The 25,528-nt window shown below is 58.0% G+C and overlaps 1 protein-coding gene across 1 annotated transcript in view; it reads left to right on the top strand.

The window, feature by feature from the left end:
* The first annotated feature begins 8,191 nt into the window (after positions 1–8,191).
* GLI2 (GLI family zinc finger 2) overlaps positions 8,192–25,528 on the top strand; it is a 175,443-nt gene continuing 158,106 nt past the window's right edge. The window contains exon 1 of the mRNA XM_077755266.1: positions 8,192–8,330. Within this exon, the coding sequence (XP_077611392.1) occupies positions 8,192–8,330 (139 nt within the window). The remainder of the gene's footprint in view (positions 8,331–25,528) is intronic.

Genomic DNA, 25,528 nt, shown 5'->3' with positions numbered 1-25,528 from the left:
TCCCCAGCTGCTGTTCCGGCCCAGCGAGCCAGCGAATTAGGGTTAATTATCTGTTTTCCTGAACACCAGCAAGCCCAGGGGCTGGGCAAATTAGGGAGGCTTCGTACTTGGGGAAATCCATTTGAGGAGTGATAAAGCAGCAGGTGCACCCGCTAGGAGAGTGACGTTTGCATGGTGCCCACCCCTGGCCACGACAGGAGGGGGAGGTTTTTGCCCCCACCCCCCCCCCTGCTTTTTAGGCCTCTGGTCTGAAGCTTCTGGAAGCGGCTGGGAGGGTGGGAGCCGGGCTGGCCAGGTTGCATGGCTGAAGTGTGTTTGAGACCCAGGAAGCAAGGAAGTGCATTCTTCCTAAACCTGTCTCCCTCCAGCCTGCCCTGCCCAGAGACCCTGTCAGGGCCGGCAGCTCCCCCTCAACCGGGCCTGTCCCCTGCTCCTCTCTCCCTGTGAGAATATTCTCCTTTCAGTTTCTCTCTGCCCACGGTATGCACGGTGCACATGCCCAGACCATTCACTCCCTACCCCTGGAGTGCCCTTTCCTCTCCCCTCTGCAGGCCAGGTTCAAGGCCTTTCATGCCCTGTCTTGAAAGCCACCAGCCAGATCGGTGGTCTGACGTCCCCAGTCAGTAGCCCTCACTCTTTGAGCTTCCCTGGCCCTAAGGTCTCTTCTACTTACTGGACGTTTAGCACAGACGGGCGTAGCCTTCTGCCCACTCTGTAAACTGTGCTTCATGCCTTTTGCACCTCTGTGATATTCCTTGCACGTGGCAGAAATCGACAATCCAACAAAGTTGGTTGTGGTAGAAAACGTGTGGCCTGGGGTACCTGGGTGGCTCAGTTGGTTGAGCGTCCGACTTCGGCTCAGGTCATGGTCTCTCGGTCTGTGAGTTCAAGCCCCGCGTTGAGATCTGTGCTGACAGCTCCAAGCCTGGAGCCTGCTTCAGATTCTGTGTCTCCCCACCCCGACTCTCCCCTGCTTGTGCCCTGTCTTTCTTGCTCTCAAAAATAAATAAAACATAAAAAAGAAAGAAAGAAAAGAAAATCTGTGTCCTTCACAATCCAACGGAACTGCGTTGTCCCCACAGTGCAGCCAACAGCAGGCTGGGTAGTGTGTGCCATGCCCACGTGGAGATTGAGGTCTCCTCGCGGGGTACAGAGCAGCGACTGTGTGCGGGCACCCCACCGTCTCTTCCCCTACAAGATGGAGGAGTAAGCATCAGTTTTGCTCGGGGTGGGGGGGGGTGCAGTGGGGCTGCATGGACACGCATGCCTGGCTCCCTCATGCCTCTCACCTGGAGAGGCACGTGTATGTGGCTGGTCTCTGCATTGCTGTCTTGGACTGGCATCCTCTGGGACGGGAGCCCCCAGTAGAATGTCCAGTTTCCAGGTGGCAGTGGTCAAGCCATAGGGGATTGGCTTGGGGCCAATACAAGACAAGTCCTCAGGACCTTGGGGCCACAACGGGAGGGCACAACGGGGGCAGGGGAGTCTGCCGCTTCCTTTTAAGTTATAATGAGCTTATAGTTACCATTACCTTTAATCTTTGTTGCACTGACTGTGTTTTTCACTTCAGAAAACTTCACCTGTTTATCTCATTTGATCTTCAAAATAAGTCCGATCAAGGCAGGCCAGGTGTTTATTGTCTCTGATATATTTGCGAGTGTTGGTCTGTGTGTATCTTTGCACATGCACGCTCGTGTGTCAGCGTGTGCACGTGCTGTGTGCGTCTCTGCGTATAACTTCGTGTGCCGCGTGTGGCTGTGGCTGTGAGCACGCATATGTGTGTATGGGATCACATGTGCACGTGTGACCGGGTGTATGTGCACGCATGTGGCTGTGAGCACGCGTATGTGTGTCCGGGATCACATGTGCATGTGTGACCAGGTATGTGAGCACGTGTACGTGTATGGGATTACGTGTGCACATGTGGCCGGGTGTATGTGCATACGTGTGGCTATGAGCACACGTATGTGTATGGGATCATGTGTGCACGTGTGGCCGGGCGTATGTGCACGCGTGTGGCTGTGATCATGAGTATGTGTATGGGATCACGTATGCACATGTGGCCAGGAGTATGTGCACGTGTGTGGCTGTGCACATGGCCGTGGCTGCGTGCACTCCGCGTGTGCCCTTCCGTGTTTCCGCGTTGGGGGCCTGGGCGCACACGTGGCTCGGCTGAGATCAGAGTTGGTAAGAGCCCCACGGCCCCGAGGTGGCTGCAAGGGCTGGGAGGTGAGGTTTCATCTCTCTCTTGGAGATTGATTTCGCCCGGGGAAGACGCTCTAATTCCTGTGACTCACTTGTTAGGGAAGTTCAAAGCGGCCAGGTGTCGGGAGGCTGTCTGGGATTGCGGGTTTCAGAGTGATTCGCTCATTCTGCTCTGATTATTAATTTATTCTTCAAGCTCGTCTTCTCCCTGAGAGTTCTTAACCTCTTCTGTGCTGGGGACCCCTCCTGAGAATGAGGATGCAGAGAATCAAAACATAGAGTGTGTAAAATAAAAGGCACAGAATCAAAACATGTAGGGCTGGTTACGGGAGAGGCCGATGGCATTGAACACAAGCACCTAACGTTAAAGGCGCCACATCTGTGCCCTAGTCATGCGTGTGCTTCCTTGCCGGCTCAGGTTGCAAGGTCACTGGGGTCTAACGGTGACCTTAAGCGGGATGCCGTAGTGAGCTCAGGTGACGCTCTGTGCCGTGATGTGAACACGTCTGTGTGGGTGACAGGCTCAAAGGCACTGTGGCTTGTCCGTGCTCATGCCTGAGGGACACCAACTTCCAGTTCCAAGTTAGCAGAGGGAAAGCGTATTTTTTCCCTTGGGGTCATGCAGCCTTGCATTATCTGGAGCTTGTAAATTGTTTGGAATGATTTGTAAATGATCTGGAAGCAACTTTGTGCTTGGTGCCCCAGTGAAGGTTTCTCTAAACCTGCCCCTGCAAATACCCATGGAACTTTTTGCAGAATGTCCTATCTTGTCCCTGACCCTCTGCCCGGACCTATGGGATCAGAGTCTCGGGGGGAGAGGGTCCAGGAATGCCTGCAGGGTGCTGCCAGGACCCCCTGGGGGTGGCGAGGGCCTGGAAGGCAGGTGACTCTGTTTGGTCTCCTAGTGCAGAAAGGCTCCCCAAGGCCTCCGGTCCAGTGCGTTCCCTTTCCTTAGCAGAACCTGGGGACTGTGGCTGTATCTCCTCTGGGGAGTTGTTCGAACATGCTAGACCAGTGTGAGCTCCCTATGTGAAGTAGGGGTGCTGCCTCCCACCCCCACTCTGAGTGCTGTGTTCCCAGCCCCTTCTGTGGGGCCCGTGGGATTCCAGCACAGACCATCATGCCCCCAGTTGAGGTGTGGGACCCTCCCATCCCCGCCAGGCCCCCCGCAGCTGTCCCCAGCTGGCCTCTGGGGACCCAGGTGAGCTTGTTGACGAGGCTCGGAGGAGCTTCGGGGAGTGAAAGTGGCTGCCTGGGACCTTGGGCGCCTGGTGTTTACCCAGAAATTGTGCTAATCCCGCTAATTCCCATGATTTACGCAGCCTCTCGGCTCTGTCTACTGCCTTCCTCTCCTGGAAGGGGAGGGGAGCGGAGGGCAGCGTCTGATGTGGCCACACCCTGTGGCTCGGTGGGCCCTGCCTGCCCTCCTGCTGGCTGGGTCTCCCCCCCGNTCTGAAGACACGACCTTCCTCCCCGTGGTCTGCTCACCCTGGTCCTGTGATGGCCACGCCCGAGGCTCCAGGTGGCAGGACTGCCAGGGGCCCTGGCCCTTTTCCCTCCAGGCAGCCCACTTCCTCCTTTGTGAGACTCGGGTTGATGACACCATGCGGACAGCGTAACAGGACGGGATGCTGGTGTGAGGGAGCCACAGCCGCCACAGTTCTCCTGCTCTTCATTCAGCCTCCTCGCGTCCTGTCACGGAAATTGTCACAGTCCCTTCTTGAGCTGCTTTCTTCTTTGTTTGAGATCCGAAGGTTCTGACTTTTTGGCCTCAGTCTCCCCATCTGCGTTTGGAAAGGGTTGGATCCATGCCTCAGGAGTCTGCCAGCCGTCACTGGGGCTGGGGCTGTAGGGTTTGGTTGCCGGCGCAGGCTGAACCCCATGGGTGCCCTGAGGCCTCCGCCGGTCTCTGGTCCACCGAGCCCCGTGCCCTCCAGACGCAGGCCTGGCCCCGCTGTGCCTGCCTTACCCCTCAGCAAGCGTTCTGAGTATCCGCTCGGCGGGGCCCGGGGACCTAGGGATGCGAGGCCCGGGCCCTGGACGAGGTTACGGTCAAGCAGGAAGCCGGGTGGGGGTGTAGCTGGGTATGACCAGGACAGCATGCTGGGGGAGTATCCAGACCCAGGGCGAGGACACCCAATTCACTTAGGGTTCGCGCATGGCCTCGCCGGCTCCCAGCTCAGCGAAGTGTGAGGCACGAAGCGCACCATCACTGCCCAGTCACGGTGTCTGTACACAGCCCCGAAAGGGCCTCATCTTTTGCCACCCTTCACTGGTGACCCCCATCGACCAATGTCACTACCTTGGATATATCACTAGGGCGAGAGCCAGGCCAAAACTTGCTTCTTGGGTCCCCTGGGCTCCCGGGCCAGTGCTCCCCGTACCCGAAGGGCTCAACAGTTGCCTTATGCCTCCCAAGGGATTCCGGGCTAAGTCCCTCAGCACTGTGGGGGCCTTACGCAAGGGACAGCTCCCTGTGGTGCTTGAGAGTACAGCGTTGGGGCCAGACAGCCTGGGCCCAAGGCTTGGCACAGCCGCCTCTAACTGTGTGCCTTCGGGCTAGTGGCTCAACTTCTCTGAGTGTTAGTTCCTTTCTGCGTAAAACATGAGGATTAAATGAGATGGCTCCGGTAAGGTGTTTGGCACACGGCACATGCTTATTAACGTTTTGTTGTTCAGCTGTTGTTTTTATGTTTGTACTTGCTTCCAAATTCAAGGTGTGTTTCAACGTTGGACCTAAGTATTCCTTGACATGAGCTTCTCGGGAGGAAAAGCCAGGCTGTTCACAAGATCACTTGCATTTCAAGGAGCTGTGGCTTCCTGCCACGGAGGTCCGTTTTCTCTGCCAGGCATTCCTGCGTGTTTGCTCTGTGTCAGCTTGACCTGGAGATGACCATGAGGGCATTGGGTTGATGCACAAATCCCGAAGCAGAAGTGACCAGAACTGGGGAGGTTGGAGGGTTTCCCAGAGGAGCTGATATCCGAGCGGCGTCTTGAGGGAGGAGTAGGGGTCCACAGAGAAGGGGTGAAGGACTGCGGGTGGGTGGTATGGCTTGAGCCGAGGCCTGGTGGCGAACAGGAGCCTGTCATATCTGCTGGGTGGTGAGGTCAGGTGGGCAGAGGAGACTACGGAAGACTGTCCCTAAGGGCCATGGGGGCTCCACGAGGCGTTGGCCAGAGGAGGAATGCCATGAGGTGTGGGTTTGGCAAAGGCGCCTGGCTGTCGGGTAGGGGACAGCCTGGAGGGGGACGGGAGGTGGCGTGGAAGGTGCCCTGGACCTGGAAGCCAAGAGCTCCGGCCCAGTGAGGTGCTTTGGGGATGAAGTGATGGCAATCACAGCTGATCAGATATTGGAGGAAAATGGAGAGGAGGGAGGTGACCCAAAGGTGCAGCTCAGGTGGCAGGCCGGGAGGCTGAGGGGGCCTTGAAGGCCAAGCGGGTGCGGGCTGGGGTGTGTTGCTGACCAGCAGCTCACGTAGCCAGATTACACACATAGGCTCAAGGCCAGAGGAGGCCCCGTGACTCACTAGAACCTGCAGGGAGATTTCTCTGTCCCCCACCTGCCTTGGGTTTTCTTGACAGGGAGTTTTGAAAGATTGTGGAAGCAGGACAGGCCGGTGTGTGCAGACAAAACCAGGCGGCCCCGGACGCGGGCCATTCGCCCGGCAGGCCAGCGGGACCGCGGACTGCCTCTGATACATCACATCCATCGTTCTGGGCTTTTCCCATTGTTTACTTAGACAGGAGAGTTTTGTGCGGATCTAACAGGATGAAATTCTGGATCTGAAGATGTGGATTTAACCTCAAGGCCCCCGGGGATGAAGCCGATCACTGCCTTTGGTCTCTGCCCTGCTGCGACCCACGGGCTCCCTACCAGAACATTCCCTTCCCACGGGCCTGCGAACCGGCCCTGCCTCCTTTCTGACACAGCAACCACGGACCTCTGGACTCTGGCTATTGTGTTAGTTTTTGCTTTTACGGCAAAGCTCTCCGATGAAATTGTGCCTCTGTTTCTCCTACTTTTCCCACCCGGCGACCCTGGTCACCACATGTGACCCAAACGGATCAGCCCTCAGGCTTCACGGTCTCCATCTCTCAGTAGCTTGGGAGGAAGCTGATTGTTCCCCTCTTCAAGCTGTTTCACTCCTGTGTTGGCTTCTGGCACCCCCACGCTCTCCTGGTGGTCGTTTCTTCCTCATTCCCCCACTGGCCGTTCCTGCTTAGTCTCCTTGGCTGGCTTCTTCTTTTCCTGGACGTGTTGGAATGTCCCTGTCTCAACTCTGGAACGTTCTCTTCTTTGCTTCCACCGTCTTTCTCGGAGATCTTGCGTGGTGGCCGCCATATTCCTATCTCCAGCTTCTCCCTCTCCCCTAAGCTCTGACCTTCTATATCCAACAGCCTCTGCGTGATTTAACTTTAAGTTGGCACTCCGACTTAACATGGCCCAGGCTGAGCTCCTGATTTCTGCCCCATACCTGCTTCTCACCCAGTGGGGCTCCACCCCAGCAAACAGCAAGACTGTTCGTTCACCCAGGCCACCAGCCAAAAATATGAGCCATCTTTGACACTACTGCTCTTCTTTTAAGAAGATTGGCTCCTGTTTCTATTCGGTAACTCGAAACAAACACTCGATTAGCAATATCTGCACGTGATGAGGCACATTAGTGAAAGACTTGCGTGTGACCCGGGACTTAGCCGCAGACAGAGCATTCCCCGGTCCAAGCCATAGAAAGTCTGTGATCTCCGCAGTCACCGCCTCAGACCCCCATCACGTCTTGCTGGGTCACTCCGCTTGTGCTCCTTCCCCCACAACAACAGAGTGACCAGTGACCCTGATACCCTGAGAGTCCTGTCATGCACCCCGCCTGCTCAAAACCTCCAGGGCCCGCACTCACCTTGCTGTTCCTCAGACAAGCCGGCCTCTGCCCATCCAGGTCTGTGGCTCCTGCCTCTGCCCCCTGGCTGCCGTGGAAGCCCACGGCATGACATGCCATTCCAACCTCAGAGAAGCAAGGCAGCGGCCCTCTGTCCCTCCGCCCTGCTCTGTCCTTCCACTTTGCTTTTTTAATACTACTTCTGGATAACTGAAACTAAATAGACATTTATTCCACCTCCCCCGCCTGCTTGCTCCCGGCCCATATAACATCTCTCTTCTAGGTACAATGTAAACTCGGTGGACTGTACCTTCAGCACCGGGCAGCATGCCTGACATGTAATAGGGGCTTAAAAATATGTTGACTGAGTATGTGCTAGTGCATCAATGGTAAAAAATTCTGTTGAATGAATGAATGAATGAATGCACATATACACAAGTAAACAAGAGGTGGATCCCCGGTGAGCAGGGAAGGAACAGGAAAATGAGAGCTTTTCTTGGGCTCCTCAGCGAGGTGTCCTACTTCAGCTCAGGTCATTGCTCTCGTGGTCTGTGGGTTCGAGCCCCGCGTCAGGCTCTGTGCTGACAGCTCGGAGCCTGGAGCCTGCTTCGGATTCTGCGTCTCCCTCTCTCTCTGCCCCTCCCTTGCTCACGCTCTTTCTCTGTCTCTCTCAAGAATAAATAAGCATTACAAACCTTTAAAGAAACATAAGAGGGCTTTTCTCTGAGGACCACTAAGGAATTGTAACCCTGTTTTTCTTTTCCCGTGATTCCCGGTTGGTGGTCCCGCCTCTGACTTCATTTCTCAAAGTAGTTCTCCATGCTTGCCGTCACGGCCAGTGGGCACTTGTTGCTCAGATTTTTAAAAATCTGGGGTAGAAGGGCAATGCAAACCTTATCGGCGAGGTCGTTCAAAAGCCCGGACGAGTCGAGTCTCAGAACTAATAATTCTCAAAATTAATTAAAGCCTCCTTCCCAATTATGAGAGAATTACGCCTTAGCAGCGTGCGGCGGCCGCGAATCTGGGTCGGCGTTTCCCGGCCGGGTCTGGTGTGGCTGAACGTCTCTGTGTTTCTCTTCAGGGCCATCACCCGGGACTATGAGCGGCTGAGATGGAGACGTCCGCCTCGGTCACGGCCACGGAGAAGAAGGACGCCAAAAGTGGGAGCCTGGAGGGTGTCGCCTTCCCCGACGCGGGCAGGAAGGCCTCTGCTCTTGCGGTGGCTGCGGCGGCGGTAGCTGCCCAAGGAGGTACTTACTGCGTGCTCTGCACGCTCGGCAGGCGGCAGGGGTGGTTTTCATTAGCCCGTTAGGATTTAATTGGACCGGTGGCCGATGTCACCAGGCAGGCATGCTGGGTTTATGGGGGGCGAAGAGGAGGGCGCCCCCTGCTAGCGGGAAGCCAGGCCCTGTGACATTGGCCTGCAGGTTTTTAGGGGATCTGGCCGCCCTCGGTTGGAGTGGCCCCACGTGTGTTCCCTTGGCCCGTTTGAGAGGTGCCAGGGACACGGCTTCTGGCCTCTGGCCTGCCAAGGACTATTTTGGAAAGTAATTGTCTCCTGATCCCTTCTGGCTGTAATTAGAGGGTCAGGTACGGAATTTAGCATCCTTAGGTGAATTTCTGGCCAACTTAATTATAACAGAAGGACTACACGAGCCGCAGCCTCTCATTTACTGCCCCGAAGAGAAAGGCTCTCTGGTTTCCACTAGTCCTTGCCAGCATCCCGTCGGGGAAGTTTGGCGGGAAGGCGAGACCTCCCCGTGTGTGCGCGCAGTCCATCTGGAGGCCACAGAACTATTTCTGTCTCTGAGGAATGGAGAGTCTTAGATTTCTTCTCTTCCCCTTTTTTATTCAAGTGCATTTAGTCATGGGCTGTTGCTCTCGCCGCCCAGGCACAGCCCAGGGAGCGGCGGGGGCAGGTTTGCCTTCGCGGGGCGGGCGTGCGGGCGTGGGCAGCGCCTCTCACACTTTGATGCACACACACACACGTGNTTCTGCGTTTCTTCTGGCCCCTGACCTGCGCAGGGCGCCGCTGGGGGCTGGGGCCCGGGGAATCCGGGAGACCTTGGGAGGCAGAGGGAGGGGTCGGTGTTTCCCGGAGTGAACCAGAGGACCTTCGGCTTGTCGTCACTACTTTGATTTTTATTTTTATTTCTGTTCACGATTCTAAGTTGGAGGTCGTTGCTAGGATGCGTGGCCCGAGTCAGGAGAGGGGTACCCAAGGCCAACCTTCTCGTTCGTGTGGGGAGGTGGGCGTTCGGCCTCCCTACCTGGGTGAGGCCCCTGGACTCCTGTCCCTCTTGGAGACTGGCTGTCCAGGCCCTCCTTCTGCGACCCGCTGGGGTGGAGGAAGGAGCCAAACCCCCCCGGGTGGACCCCACACACAGGGTGGTGTCAGGGGATGAGGGCAGGGGGAAGGAGAGGAGGGGAGGCTGACTGGGAGGCCGGGTTGCCTGGTAGCAGGGCTGGCTTGTCCTGGGCCTGGCTGTGTCTGCATGTGATCCGTTCCTTCCCTGGGCTCAGGCTTCCCCTCCCTCTCCTGTGGTGACTGCTCACACTGTCCCTCTGCCTGAGAGACAGACTCATGGGGGTCTGAGGTCTCAGTGAGTTCAGCAGGCCTGGCCTCCATGCCTCTCTGGCTTGCCCTGGGGCCCTCCGCTCTCCCCGCCTCAGCCTGGGTCTGCCTTTCCTGCATCCCAAGTGGCTCGTGAACTGCCACACGGCAAGATTTACTGCCACACCATCGCAGCAGAGAACAGGCACGGGCAGTAATTAGGCAGTGATTAAGATGTAATTGGGGGGAAGCCCCTCTAGCGCCAGACCTGGTCGTCACCAATGTGCAATAATGGCACATGCTTGCGGGCATCTGGATGTGGGGGGATGGGCATCAGGCCGTCGGCTTGGGGTGCCAGGGGTTTCTCAGAGGCATCCAACCCTGCTCTAACCCCCCGCCCCCGCCCCCTAGGATGCTGGCCCTGCCCACTCCTGTAGGCCCCCGTCCGCTCATTCCCTGGAGCTCCTGGCAGAGGCTGGCTGCCACCTGTCGTTGCAATGAATCTCGAGTCAGGTGCAGCTGATGCTGGAGAGCCTCTCTGCTCCCCGTGGCCCCGTGTGCACAGCTTGCGGGGAAGGGCCCTCCAGGAGTCCAGCAGGGTCCTGCACGTGGCAGGGTCGGGTGCCCTGGACTCTGATGCTGTGTTCCAGGGACAGGGTGAGGGAGGCCCAGTGGTGCAGCCCAGAGGGATGCTGGCCTGGCCCCTCATTCCAGCCACATCCCCAGAGGCCGTGTCATTTTCCTCTATGGGCCCTGTTTTCCCAATCTGTGTCGTGTGGTGGGCATTTGGATACCATTTGGCAGATGTCACCCAAGGTCTTCATGACCTCATGACCATCTCCTGCCTTGGGACCCTTGGGCTGTTCCCGGGTTTTCACAGTGGAGAAATAAGGTGGGAATGAAATCTTTCTGTCTTTGGGGTGTGTTCGCGCTTAGAACCAAAGCCATACAGTTCCCGTGGTGGGGGTGAAGGCCCTGGAATTGGCGGCGGGACAAGGGGGTGGGATGGAGGGTCAGAGGCTGGCCCGGGGTGCGGGCCGCCAGCCACATCTGGACACCTCGTGGCCCTGCTGGTCGCAGGATCTGGATGCTTACCACATCCTCAGACAAGCCTTGGCCATCGTCTGGGCCACCGCGTAATAAGCCATGAAACACTAAGCTTGCGTGCTCAATGACAGCAGATTGATTAACCAAACTACAGGGCAGTTATTGAATAAAGCGTTACGTAGCCACTGAAAATGTTTATCAAGACTTTACAGTAATGTGGGGGGAGGTGCCCACGTTCTAACAGTGACAGAAAGCAGGGTGCAAATCCACCTTGTCTCTATCACAATGGTAGCCTCCCTGGAAGTACCGTTAGCCATGGTTGTCCAGGTGTTGGGACTCGGGGTGATAGACGATGCCGACGGGAAGCTCACCCCCTTGGTTCTTAAGGACCTTCTAGAGCCTTCTATGAGAATGTTAACTCCCTCTGAGAGCAGGGGTGTCCTGGAGCCAGCCCCTGCTAACTTGTGGGAGTGGAGTGTAGACGTCTTCCGGTCCTGCTGTCCTTGACCTTCGGTTGGTAACTAAAAGTTGGCCACAGCGGGAGTAGTTACGGGGAGGAAGACTGGCAAGTCAGGGCCACCTGCTCCGGCTGCCTCCTGCTGGTGAACTTCTCCCAGCGCACAGAGCTGCCGGGTGCTAGGCTGGAGTGGCAGGGACGTCTATTTCATGAGTGCTTGGAGACTTTTGTAAAAGAGACAGCGACCAGCTAGGGAAGGGACTTGCCCAAGGCCACGGGCTGCTGTCACAGAGTAGGATCTGAGGCTCCGGCTCTTCTTTGTCACCTGGTGAGAGTCTTTCAGTTCTTGCTTTAAATTGTGATTTTAGACTCCTTATGGGTGATCTGGGACTTAAAGCCCAGCCCACTGAGACTCGTGGTAATGGTCCAGCCTCTGCCCCAGTGGCAGAAAGTCACTCATCTGTCCAGTAGGCTAATGGCACCTGCTCTTTGTGACTTTGAGATTCGAGGCTGGGACTTATTTGCGGAGGGACCTGAAAAGTCACGTGGCTTGACTGGCCTCTGTTGCTTGACCTCCCTTGAGTGTCACGAGGCTGGACACGCTGGGGGCTGGGTGTTTCTGCTCAGAGCCGCTACCTCTCTGAGCCCACAGCAGAACAGGGTGGTAGCAGGAAGGCGAAGCAGGGCTGTGGTCAGACTGGGGGAAGGCTCAGTGAATCACTTGTCTAGTGGGAGCGACTCTGGAGAGCAGACGGCAGAAGCCGAGGCTGGTGGGTCCTTCCCTGGCGACTTTGGCTGCGGTGCCAACATTTTGGAGGCCATAAATCTTTTAAAAACACATTTTGGCCCAGAGCTTTTTTTTCCCCTTTAATTTTTAAAATGGCGTAATTTTAAAGGCAATTTGATTCAGATGTTTTTCATTGCTTTACACCGAAACGGCCCAAATGCTGTCGTATTTTCCTCCTCAGCAGTGGGTTTTCTTTCCAAAAATATTTCTGAACCTGTCTGTGTGCCCCAGCTGAGCCCCAGGGACCCAGACGCTTCAGGCCTCCGGGCCGGGCCGGTCGGAAAGTCTGGAGCCGTTAAACCTCGGAGCCGAGTCTTGGTCTGAGAGCTTTGCTAAATCCCTGAGGTCAGACAGCCAGACAGGCTTTAGAAAGTCTGCGAGGCGCCTGCAGTGGCCCACACCTGACTGCCACAGAGCACCCACTGTGTGCTGGGCCAGGGTCCCTCCACGAGGGACCCCCCCCGCAGCAGCAGCATCCCTGGGAGCTGGCTGTCCCCCCAGGCTTCAGGAGCAGTGTTCCGGGAGTGGGGAGCCCAGCAAGCTATGGGATTCTGAGGCCCTTGGAAGCGTGGGGCCCTCTGTGTTCAAGCTGCATGAGGCACCGTGGGACTTTCCACGTGGGAGTCGCACAGCGGAGCTGGTGTGCAAAGATAACGTGAGACCCAACGCGCCCACACCTGCCTCAAACGGGGTACTTCCCAGGTGGGACAGAGCAGCAGTGAGAAGCACCTCGGACTGGGATCACACCGCCTGGGTAAGGCCCAGCTCTGCTCACCATGGGCAGGTCGCTGTGTCGGTTTGCTCGTCTGTAAAACGGACACAGCAATGGTGCCTACGTCACAGTGCTGTGGGAATTGCTTGCGTTAGCCAGGCGCTAAGTTAGCTCTCTGTGGAGATCCCAGTGACGTCTCTGCCTCGTTAACTATGTTACTGGTTTTCCTTTCCTAGCCTGGCAGGCCCTACCCGGCTTCGAAAGTCTCCCCTTCACTGGTCCCCTTTGCTAGTTGCCTTGAGGAGGCGTGACAGGTAGCAGGAAGGCCGGGTTTCTCTTGGCTTCCTACCTGAGAGAGGTGGGGGGAGCCCCAGGCTGGACATCAGGCCTGCGGTTCTGTCCCCCTTCGCTTCGCTCTCCCAGGCTGTCCTGGGCAGATGACCTTACTGGATCCCCGGTCTTGCTCCCTTAGCCTTCTCCCCTGGGGGCTGGAGGGTGGGATCGGACCAGAGGTTGCCCTAGCGGCAGTGCCTCGGAATCCCGTGACACCGCTGTCCTGAATGTGGATTCCCAGGACGCTCCAGAACTGCTGACATAGACTCTCCCAGGCTGGGGCCCGGGCACGTGTATGCTTAACAGGCTTCCTCTTTGGATGCAGTTGGCCCAAGGCACGGGGTCTGTCCCTGGAGGTGGGCACTAACCAGGGGCCACTGGCTGTGCCTGCACATCACTGTGTGACTCTCAGCACACTGCTCCTCACTGCCAGGGGCCTCTGTGTCACCGACGGCACGGGCCACCCCTTCGTCTTGTCCACGGGCCCTGCTGGCTTCTTTCAAAGTTTCTTTCAGGCACATTTTTGCTCAGCGGTGAGGTACCCCTGTCAGGCCTGGAATGCGGTGCAAATACCAGAGTCTGCAAAGGAATCGGGGTGGGGGTGAGGGTGAGCACTCTGGCCCAGGTGCCCCGCGTGAGGAAGTACACGCAAGTCACCTGGGGCCCCGCCAGAGGTAAGAACCTGAGTCCCTGGCGTCTCTGCCCTCCCTCTGGCTCTGGGCCCCCCCTCTAGGATGCCCTGTGGGCAGGACATGGCTTGTTCACCATCGGGCCCCTGACCCACATCACTCCCCTGCCCCACATCGCCCCAAGCCCCACATTGCGCCCCCGCCCCATGTCGCATCCCTGCCCCAGCAAGGCGGGCCACCAGTAAGTGATTGTTGAGCGAGAGGAGTGTGACGCTGTTATGTCAAGTGTGTGTGGATAGGCTGGTGTGGCCCGTTCGTTCTGAGGTCGCCAAAGTCCCTGGGAGACCAGGGCCAGCTGGGCCCCCCACCCAAGGCCCTCTGGACCTTGCTGTGAGGGCCCAGCCCTCCCGGCCTGCCTGAGCTGCTCTACTGGGCCGCTTGCTTGCACCTGGGGCCAGAGGACGCACGCCGGTGTGACTGAGTGGAGGACGCTTCAATTATTCTTATTGAAGTGATTTGCAGGCCGCCGAGGCCGCCACTGAGCTGCCTTTAATGGCCCTGTCACAGAACAGCCAGTTCCCATCAGACTTCTGCCAAGAGCAGAGCTCGGTCCTCCCCGACAGCTTTGCACGGCTGCCCGGGCTTTCTCTGGGTGACTGGCGAGGCCCTGGCCCGTGAGGTCTCGCTCTGGAGGGTCCGGGTACTGGGCAGAGGTGAGGGTTGGAGGCTTCTCCCGGCCCACAGTGGAGCACAGTAGGGCTGTTCCCTGCTCCCCACTGTCAGCCGTGTCCCCTGGAGCAGGCCGGCTCACTTTTCTCGAGCCCATCAGTCGGGGGTAATGATGGTACCTACATCCAGCTTCGACCAGGTGCAATGGGAGGGCGTTTGCAGACTGGCTATCAGAGGGCCTGTGCATCGACAGCGGAAACTCTAGTGACGTGACTCTGAATGTCTGTTCCTTTCGCCTGTTATGGACCTGATCCTCTAAAGGCCACTCTAAACGTCACTCAAAACAGCTGCCATCCAACATCAGAGCAGACGCCCCACTTAGCCCCGACCTGCCGTACCTCGGGTCAGCGTTCAAGGCCCCAGCCCAGGCAGGGTCTGTGTTCTGGAAGCCTTCTCGGCAGACCACCTGGCCTCTCCCCCTTGGTTGTAGAGGCCGACGCACACGCATTTCCACTTCACACCCGCGCTGTGTGTGTCTGGCTGGCACGTGTGCGTTGGTGAGCTCCACGCACAGAGAATGAAAGCGCCTGAAGGCCAAGTCCGGCTCCTGTTCGCTCCCTGGGGCCTCTGCAAATGCAGTCTCGTTTCACGGTGCACGTTTAACTCTTGCAGGGTCAGGGAAAGCTTCAGAGTCCCTTCCGATTACAGAGCTGGGAGAAGCTTGAGAGATCGTAGAGTTCAAATCTGTTCCTCATAGACGTGTGGAGGCCAAGGTTTAGAGACATGAAGCAGAGACTTATCCAGCGAGTCCGTTGGGACCGGAAGCCGCTTCACCGGGAATCGCCCACGGGATGGGACGCAGCTGCTCCCGGCCCTGCCCCCGGCCTGTCCCAAACCCCAGCCTCCCAAATTGATGGTGTTTACGTTGGAAACATTTTTCTGACGTTTGGTTCTGTCAAAACTAATTTTAGCATTTCTAAAGCTTGGTAAAAATACAGCCTCATTACTTTGATGTCGGTGCATAGTTTACTATTAGTATATTCTGGGGTTTATCATTTTAGTCATGTTTAACACGGCTGCACCAGGCACGCACTATTAAATCTGGCTTATTTTACATTCCTGTCCGGAATTATTTATTTGTAACAATTTCCTCTCTATCAAAAGACACAGCTAATGCTGTGTTTTAATGTGTTATTTACACACAAAATAACCTATTTACAACTCAGTATGCGCTAGAGGGAGAATGGATGGGCCCCAGTTTCCTGCGTTCTGTTATATCGGAGTTTAACAATCTGGTTTGCTAATAGAACCATTTATCATTGGTGTGGGGGGATAATTTATTTTATGTTTGTGGCCAGGTCTCCCTGCCTCTGATCTTGGGAACATTTTGAAGATAAGGAAGTCAGGCCTGGGGTTTGGGGCGGAAGCGGGACCCCTGAAAGAGAAGGGGGACCCGCAGCCTTCCGGAAGCGGCCGGCGTGCCTCTGGGTTCCCTGAGCGCACGTGTGCATCCTGCAGATGGTTCCGGAACACCGGTCAGAGATGCGGTGATGCAGAGATGCTGCCTCTGCCCTGCAGGAGGTCCCGGTGGAAGGCATCGGGACAGAGAACAGAGCACGGTGGGGACGCTGGGGAGACGTGACAGATCCTGCCCAGGGAGCCTCATGAGCTGGGCCTGTCCGGATGTGCAGGGTTTAACCAGGTGAAAAGAGGAAAGGGTGGGTGAGTGGCCCCTTGGGAGTGCAAGGGCTTCTGAGTCCCCTTTTGGCCCGTGTGGCTCTAAGTGGGGTATTCGGGGGGGTCGGCCTGAGAGGGGCTCCTGCCTCGGTGACAGGCAGGGTGTCCAGACTCTCCCTCACCCCCAGTCCTCAGGGAACCAGTCCCCAAGGGTTAAGGCAGACACCCCTACCACTTCACATTGTCAGTGTCAGCTACCTGCAGCGGGAGGCTGGAGGCAGGGAGCCCAGGGAGAGGTCCCCGGGCCTGGCAGCCAAGCCGGAAGGGCTGGGCAGTGGCATCTGCTGTGGGACCAGTGGGACCCGGGAAGGACTGCTCAGAAAGGAGGCCCAGCAGTGTCTGGGGCTCCTCGGTGGTCACGTGGCCGCTGGACCTTGCGGGCTGAGGTCCCATGGCTCCGTAGTAGCCTCTGAATGCACACTGATGGGCCAAGGAGGGCAAAGCAGCGCATCTGTTTCTAGAAGCCTTATTGATGGACCCCCTGGCCTCTCCTCCTTGGTTGTAGAGGCCGGTGCACACACGTTTCCACTTCAGACCCGCACTGCATGTGTCTGGCTGCCATGTATGAGTTGGTGAGCTCTGCTAGCAGAGAATGGAACGGACCGCTACCGTTTCCGAAGCCCTGTGCTAGCAGAGGGGGCAGGTCGGAGTGGGGGGGGGGCATCCAAGAAGCAGGATCCATCGTCCCTGTCCCCAGGGGCTGTGGCCCCTTGGAGAAACCAGACACCCCCCACTCGTAATACAGACGTGGTGCCTCGCCCGATGTACGGAGTGAACAGAATACTTCAGGGGAGAGGTGGGACCTGAAATGTCCAAGCAGGGCCCTGGTCAGTCCTTTCTCTGCCCCTCCCTGCCCGTCTCTGCCCTGGTCAGTCCCCTTTCACATCAGATGGCTGGGGAGAGGCTACCAAGTGTGCAGGGCTCAGGGCAAGCCACAGAGAACGGTGCATGGAACACCAGCTCGGGTGACCGGCGTGGTCTGGGGGCCGAGGCTCAGGCTCTGACAGACGAGGTTTGAATCCTCGCTCTGCCGCTTCCCAGTTGTGTATCCATTGCTGGTCTGAACCCCAGTGTCTTCACCTTCCGAGTGGACAACATACTTCTCTTCTGGGGGCCAGGGTCACAGATAACTGTCACAAAGGGCTTAGATGGCACCTGGCATATCGTAGGCGTTCGGTGTATAGTAGCTATTGCTTTCAGTAGTCTTGCTGTTGCTCTTATTATGATTATTCTAGAACTATTTCTGAGAGTAGCACATATGCATCCCATAAATATTTGAGAGTGAATGAGGCAGATGGGTGGCTCAGTCGGTTAAGCATCCAACTTCGGTTCAGGTCACAACCTCAAGGTTCATGAGCTCGAGCCTTGTGTTGGGCTCTGTGCTGACAGCTCAGAGCCTGGAGCCTGCTTCAGATTCTGTCTTCCTCTCTCTCTGCCCCTCCCCTGCTGGCACTCTGTCTCTTTCTTCCTCAAAATAAATAAGCATTATATACATATACATACATATATATATGTAGTATATATTCAAGAATGAATGAATGCACAGGTATGTGAGCAGAATCTTCATAAGGAGTAGCAACCTTGCCGTAATGTACAAGGGGGATCAGCCTTCTAGCCCAAGGAGCAACATGTGCAAAGGTCGTGGGATCTGAGTGAGGCTTTGTCAGCCCCTTGGGCAAAGGCTGTCTGCACACCTCAGCCCCAGCACTAGCTGCTGCGTGGGGACCGGGGAGCCGTGTGGTACCATGCTGAGCACCCCTGGGTCTGTTCTCTGGTTGCTGCAGCACCACGTGTGGATGCTCGAGGCCCAGTCCAGCCTGGCTCTAGGTCCGCATGGCTTGTTTGGACCTCACTCCAGGCTCAGCTGGCCTCTCCTCTCAGGCAAGCAGGAAGAGGAGGCTGGAGGGGCTCTGTCTTGAGAAACTGTCCTCGGCTCTTTCTCTGAGACTGGCCTGGCTGGTCCCGCTCCCGGTGCACCTGGATTGGCGGCCTAGAAATGAAGGAACATCCGGAGGGGGGAGCCATGTGCGTGCATAGCTGTGGTGCTGCGTGGTGTGATGGGGTGAGGGCCGGAGAGTGCTCCCCAGCCGAGTGCCTGAAATTGGCCCTTCAGCTGTCACCTTGCCTGCAAGTTTGTGCAGAGGCCCGTGTCATCCTAGATTCCCCTGTGTGACCCGGGTGCCCAGGTGCCAGGCTCTTGCCCAGGGACAGCCTGAGGGTATTAGGGGACCTGGGGCCGAGCCTCACGGGAGAAAGGTCAGAAAGGGAGGCATGGATGGACGAAGACCCACTTTGCTGCCTCTGCAAGTTCTGAGGCTGGACACAGGTGGGACCTTCTCCCATCTCTGGTCCCCAGAGTCTACATACCAGTCACATCTCTCCTGGTTGTGCCAGGGACAAGGAAGGGGACAGGGACCTTCTGTTAGAGACAGGCAGGCGTGGGTCCACACCCAGGTACATCACGGGCTGCGGTGATGACACTCCCCTGTGTGGGGAGTGACGGCCTGGCATGTGGGCGATAGGATGGTGGCATTGCCTGCCTGACCGGCCGGGGGCAGCTCCTGGTCATATCATCAGTGGCAGAGCAACGCAGAACTTTCCAGCCACCGACAGCAGTGCTGACATGCCCCAGCTTCCTCGTCTCCGAGCCTGGGAGGGGATGGAGAGAAGGGTGCTGGGGGAGACAGTGGCCGTTCTTAGCTACGGGGCTGAGAGAGCTGGAAACACAGTGCACACCGAGCCCGTGTGCCCATGCGCACAGTGACGGCATTCAGAAAAGTCCCCCGAACGGAAATAACCCAGAATCCCGTTCACTGATGCACAAACAAAACCTAGTGTGTTCTCATGCATGTGGCATATCATTCAGCCCTAAAAAGGAATGAAATCTTGACTTGCACTTCGACACGTATGGACCTTGATGACGTGATGCTCCATGAAAGAGGGCAGATGCCGAAGGCCTCAGGTCATCTGACTCCATTTATGTGAACTGTCCCAAGCGAGCAAGGCTCTAGAGGCTGAAAGTAGCAGGGAGGAGGGAGCAGGGAGAGACTGCTGGGGGAAATGGGGTTCCTTTTTGGATAAGGACATGTTCTGGAATTAGATTGTGGAGATGGTGTGTAACCCTGTGGATATAGTAAAACCCACTGAATTGTATACTTCCAAAGGGTGGATTTTATGGTATATGAATTATATCTCTGTTTTAAAAAGGAAGGAAAGGAGGGAGGGAGGAAGAGAGCGGGAAAGTTGGGGATGACCTAGGCTGAGCCCTGCTGCCCCAGTGTGCATCCCCAGGAGTCCCCAGGCCGTGAGCGATGCTGCCCCTCAGGGAGGGACCCAGTCCCCCTAGCCAATGGGCAGCCTCCCCAGCTGATTCTATAGGCTCCAGAAGCTCTAAAAATAATTGGAGTGGAAGGAGGGTGTTTAATGACAAAGTAAATAATTACATTAAGGGTGTGAGTTTGGAGGGCCCTGAGTAAATCACTTTAGAAAGAGCCCCAGCCCCCAGCTAACTTCCAGTCCTTTATCACCAGCTCCCGTCTTCCTTCGGACTCGGAATAATTGATTGTGGCAGGCATTGTGGGCCCGGCAGCGGCAGGGGCTGCCGGGCTCGGGCAGGGCTGGGAGCGACGGCCAGCCGGCAAGCGAGGGGCCCCCGCCAGGCCCACCTGCTCTTTCAGGAAGATGAGCCCCAGCCCCCCCGGGTGCCCGGCCCTGTCCTGCTGGAAATCAGATGCTTTGCTGGGAAGGGCTCGCTGATGCCCTCTGCCTGGAGAGGGCCGGATTCTTCTGTGCTTCTGAGAGGGAAGAGCCAGATGGCCCACCGAGGCCCAGAGAGGGGAAGGGTTTGCCAAGGCTGCCCGGGGAGTGTGCCACAGGCCCAGTAAGAAGCAGGTCTGGGGCACCCAAGCAGGGACTCTCAAGCAGCCCTGGTGTGGGGCGCCCAGGGTGGGTGGGCCTTAGCAATTCCGTGGTGCTCCCAGCTCACGGTGAGTGATGTCCCAGGCCCCCTTCAGAACAGCGTCTGCAGAGGGTGGGTGTCAGCAGGCTGCCGCTCCCGGGAGGGGTTGCGCACAGCTGGCCATGGTGACGGTCCTCCGGCGCAGCCTCCCACCTTCCCCGTCCTGGCCCCGCATCCCCGGTTTGTTCCTTCCCTCTGCTGCCCTCCCTGTCTCGACCCCGTGGCTCCACCCTGTCCTCAGTGAGTCCCAGCCCGTGGCTCCCACGTCCCAGGCACCCCTCTGCCCCAGCCCAGTGCTCCCCTCTCAGGCCGGCAGAGGAGGGGCAGCCAGCTTAAAGCCAAAGCCCACGAGGGACATTTGCAACATTCGAGGATCTAGGAAGACAGCTGCACCTGGGCCTGAGGGGACGGCTCTTCTCTGATGGAAACGGAGTCAGGATCCTCACCTGTGGATGAGGAAGTGGTGGAAACTCATCTGGCCCCTCCCAAGCTACGTGGACTTGTCGGCCTCCGTAACTGGGAAGCCGTAACGAGCGATGCCTTGGGGACGCTGTCCGCGTGCTCTTGGGCGACTTTCCCCTCCTTGTCACCGGGAGGCCCGAGCTACCGCGGGTGAACGTGGGCCCGACACTCGGCTCTCCTGGAGACCGGTCTCCTTCCGGGTGCCTCTCGCCAAAGTCCAGGGCATTCTTCTCATCGTCCTGTCTCAGACCGCCCTGCACCTGTGAGCCAGTCACCGTGACCAGACCGTGTGCTCTTATGGGCACCTGGTGGCACGGGGAGGGTCAGCCTCTCTGCCCCGTAGGGACTGTGCAGGGGAGGATGGGCCCCAGGGGATGCTGGGCAGGCCGAATAAAAATGTCTGCCTCTCTCCAGCCAGTTGACAGGAGGGGGACGCCTCGGGGGCTCTGGGAACCTGTAGGCACTCGCCAGTGGATAGAGAGTCACAGCTCTGGGTCTCAGACGCAGGGAGCCCTTCTCGGGTCCTCCCTTCCCTGGGCCGCCTCCTCTGGCCGCATCTGGAGTGACCAGGCCTGTCCTCCCCCACCTCCCTCATTGTCCTTTGGAGCTGCCCACGGGGGAACACCTGGTGTTCCGGGAAGCACCAAGTGAGAGCCTTAGAGAAGCGATGGAAAGTTCCAGGCCTAGGTGCCACTTGGGAGAGTTTCTCAAAGAAGGAGGGGCACATGGGAGAGGGTCCCGAGAAGGGGACACAGCAGGGGTGCAAGGACCCGTGTGCCGGCCAGGGACCCGAGCATCCACCTGAGGGATTGCTTTGCACAAAAGGAGGGGAGGAGAGCTGCGGTCGCAAAGGGGTCTTGAACGGCTGTAGGGAACCCTGCAGGGGAATGTGGACCGTGTGTGGCAAAGGGCCGTGGAAGGGCTTCAAGCAGGGGAGGGACATCTGGAACAGTCACTCCTGCTGGACTGACTTACATCTTGGGGCTTGAGGCATTCCTTCCCCGCACACGAAATGCAGGCGATTCCCACTGGATTTCTCTGCTCTTCAGACCTCTGTCCCACCTCCCCTCTCTGCCACCCTGCCTCTCTTCCATCTTCCCACGTGTGGCATTTCCTGAGGGCCTCCTGCATGCTAAGCGGTGTTCTAGATGGTCTCTCCCGAAAGGAGACGTGGCTCCCTGAGGCCCAGGGGTGTCAGGCCCGTGTTCACCTGTGGCAGCTGGGAGCAGGGTCCGGGTCTTCTGGAGTGGACAGCCTGCTCCGGCGAGACAGGAGGTACCCAAGGAAATGACCACACTGGGAAGAATGTCGCCTGGGTCCTCCAGCCCGGGAGACAGGGCTCGCCCGTGTTTCCCAAGGATGTGGAAGCCACTACCTCTTTTAGATGTGCTGGTGAGGCAGAGGGGAAACCGCTTCCGCTGCTGGGAAGGGGGGGCTGCTGAGCTGGCCCCAGTCATCCCCATACCTCGGGGCGGGGTGCTCCTGCAGCACGGCCCGGTCTGGCCACCCCTGTGCGGGGAGGCCGGGATCCAGTCGGAGCAGCTGGGGTGGGAGCTGTGGGGCTGGATGCCCTGGGCTCTGGGTGCCGTGGGCACAGGGGCAGTTTCTCCGTCCGTAGCAGGGAATGGGCATGTCCTCCCTGGTCTGGCTGAGCTCAGGACTGGGGCGGAGGCCTCACACTTGGGCCATTACCATGGGGGCTGTGGAAGAGCCAACTGCAGTGCCAGCACGGGGGGAACCTCAGGCCTTTTCTGTGTTTCAGAGCCATCACCCCAGAGTGGCCCCCAGCTCTGGGGGAGACACCACGGGGAGCCCCTGGCCTCTGCTGGGGCTGTCACCGTAGTCCCTCAGGCTGCCGGGACCCCCTTTGCCCCAGCCGCATCCTTGACACGCAGGTTCTGTCCTCTCTCCTTGTTTATAGAATGTTCTTCCTGGGCCATCACGCTCAGGTCTGGCCCAGGTGAGCTCTCCCCTCACCCCGGCTGGTCTATGCGCCCCGTCCTCCACTCTGGCACGGCAGTGAAGGTGACAGCCATCTGTCAGGTGTAGGCTGAAAGCAGTGCTCTTTGTTCTTGTAGTAGATTGCCAGCTCCGACCGCAGGCGTGGGGGCGCGTGGCCTCCTTCTGTTGGGGTGCGGGAGGCGCTGAACTCAGACACACAGCCCTCTGTGCCTCAGTGGCCACCCCCCCAGGAGCACCGGGAGGTCCTGGGGGGGCCGCCACCCATCCCCGTGTGACATCTGTGGGAGCGTGCGGGCGGATTCTCCATGTGCCACGGGCCGTACGGCGTTGGAACGCCCCCTCTGGCGCCTGCACGTCACTAATGCTGACCAAATGTCCTGGCAGGGCTGTGGGTGGTCAGACGTGGTTTCTGTGCGTATGTCCCCAGGGAGGAATCAGAAGCTTCTGGGATCTTAAAAAGTACAAAATCAAACAAAAACCAGAGTCAGTGCTTGCCTGTTCCATGCGGTGGTGATTCTAGGAACTTCGTTACTTTGGGGCTGGGGGGTGTGGGGCAGAGCCGCCCTTGAAAGTTTTTCCCAGAGGAGGTGGGGGTGGCGTAGGTACCGCGTGGCCTTGAGCTCCGCCCCCATCCTAGAACCCCCACGGCTGCACACGGAGAACAGCCTGGTCCCCTCCATTGGGTTGGGTTTGGGGAGGGAGAGAAGCACGCCCAGGGTCACGCTGAGACTCTTGGCTGTGCTTGTGCAAGAGCTCCTCAGCTCGAGGGCACCTGGGGGGCCCCGTCGGTTAAGCATCTGACTCTTGATCTCAGCTCAGATCTTGCTGTCAGGGTTGTGAGTTCGAGCCCCCTGTAGGGGCTGCACAAGCCTGCTGGCTCGTTCTCTTGCCTGTAGTCTTGTGTGCGCAGATGCGTCTGGTCCTTCATCCTCTCGTGCGCCTTCCCCACCCCTTCTTGGGGACAGTCTCCTCCCTACCAGATCACCAGGCTGTGCTGGCCCCCGACCCTCTGGGCCACCTCATCCTGAGAAGAAAGTCACCCCCAGCCTCCCTGGCCCTCAGACTGCGCCCTGGATTCGATCCATGTTCCTTGCACACATGGCCTCCTCATTAACAATGCTTAGGCCTCTGCAGGGAAGATTCCAGCACACATGGTCTATTGGGAGGTGTACGGAGGGGATGGGAGCGGAGGCGGGGGGGGCACCCTCGAAAGCCAGTTACCTTTCATCCTGGGGGAGGCTCCAGGACCCCGTGAGATCTTTCCCGCCCAAGGGGCGAGAGAGCCAGGGTCTAAATACCAACCCCTGTCAGTGTTCGCTTGAGGGCCGCTCTGGCCCTTCCGGCCTCTTCTGTTGTCAGGCAAAGGGGGCTTTGGGGGCGGAGAAAACCGCCAGTTAACTGCCAGCGCTGGTGGCTGGAAGTTGGGTGCAGGCACACCGCGGCAGTAAGGGTACGGGGACATGAGCGGGGAGCAGTAGCGTCTGCTGCACGGAGATGGAGGCAGTGGGTGCTTACAGACTTCAGTTCCTGGGGCCCTTCTCTGTGTCCCTCTCTGGGGTTTCATCATTAGCGAGGACTTCGGAATCCTCTCAGGAAAATGTGAGTGTTTCTCAGTGGATGCTTCTCAAAGAGGAGGCAAAGAATCTGGCTCTTGTCAGACATCAGTGCCTTAGTTGGCACGGGTTTATCAGATGCTATGTTGAGCCAGTAGGCTTGATGGGGAAGAGGACAGGAAGACAGGGAAGGGGCCGCTGCTCAGAAGGGGCCAGAAGTGTGCCTGACTGACCCGAAGATCCCCTGGGTGCGCCATCGGACCCAAGGGCCTGTGTCCTGCCTTCTTGAGGGCCGTCTGTGCCACAGGTCCCAAGAACCAGGGACAGAGCAGCAGGGATGGTTCTCCTAGACCGGCCTTCTGGAATGGAAGAGACCCCAGACCCTGAGCCCCCGGGATGGGCCAGATTTATAACCAGTCACTAAAAATATATACAGTGAAATGAAAGTTTCTGCTATGGAGCAGGCTCTCGCTAGCCGTTGTAAAGATAAGTAACGGCAGTTATAAGGCCACTTAAACCCTTACCTTTGGGGTATAAAGGGGTCTCTGCCAACAATAAGTCTTTATTGAGGAATGTTTACTCATAAAAAAACACAGTGAAGCCTGGGAGAGAAGAGGGCTCCGCCATCGGGCCTCTCTGCCTTTATGGAGCCCCGGCCTTCGGAACGGGAGCTGAAAATCACTGCATCCCAAAGTTAGGGGTGGGAGGGAGTTAGACCTGCCTGCTGCCTTCTGGACGGGACTGCCACCCGTCTGCCCCCAGCTCTCTTCCCCCATCAGTAGAGGGGACTACCACTGAACCCCCCCAGCTCCCTTCCCCCATCAGTGGAGGGGACCACCACCATCGGCCCCCAGCTCCTCCCCCATCCGCAGCGGACACCGTCATGGGCGTGGGCTCCCCTGGTTCCTGTGTGCCATTGTGCAACTCTCCCTCTCCCTAGGATGCCTTCCTCTGCCCCCCCACCCCCCCTCTTGTCCCTACAGGGCCATTTCCACATGTTCCCTAGACATCCACCCCCTGCCAGTTACAGTCGGGTCAGGGGAGCAGAGCCACTGTGAGTGACACGGGACAGGGTGGTGGTGGCACCAGCCACATCCAGCTGGGACACTCAGCTGGGGGAGCCGTGACTCTGGAGGGCAGCAGCCATAGTCAGCACGGGTCAGTGGGAGGGAAGGCTGGGCGGGACATGGGCGAGAGTGTGGACGGACCAGAGCCGTGGGGACAGTTGGAACTTACATTTGTCTGGCCCTAGGAGCTCTGCCGGAGCCAGAGGGGCCCACTGCCCCCCTTCAGGGGAGCCACAGACAGGCAGTGAATGCGGAAGCTGCAGGGCCGGGGGGCGGGGCATACCTGCCGCCCTGCAGAGAGGCTTCCCAAGCCATCCAGTCCCTTAAAACTTACCCAGGGCCCCAGAGAACGGCTCTTTATGTGGGTTATATCTACCAATATCTGTCTTGCTGGAGGGGCATCTGGGGGGCTCAGTTGATTGAGCATCGGACTTTGGCTCCGGTCATGATCTCGCGGTTCCTGAGTGTGAGCCCCATGTTGGGCTTACTGCTGTCAGCTCAGAGCCTGCTTCAGATCCTCT

Source organism: Crocuta crocuta, unplaced genomic scaffold, assembly GCF_008692635.1.
Source record: "Crocuta crocuta isolate KB4526 unplaced genomic scaffold, BGI_CrCroc_1.0 scaffold548, whole genome shotgun sequence".
NCBI classification, from domain to species: Eukaryota; Metazoa; Chordata; class Mammalia; order Carnivora; family Hyaenidae; genus Crocuta; species Crocuta crocuta.
The sequence above is the reverse complement of the archived record's forward strand: the minus strand, read 5'-3'. Positions and strand labels throughout refer to the sequence as shown.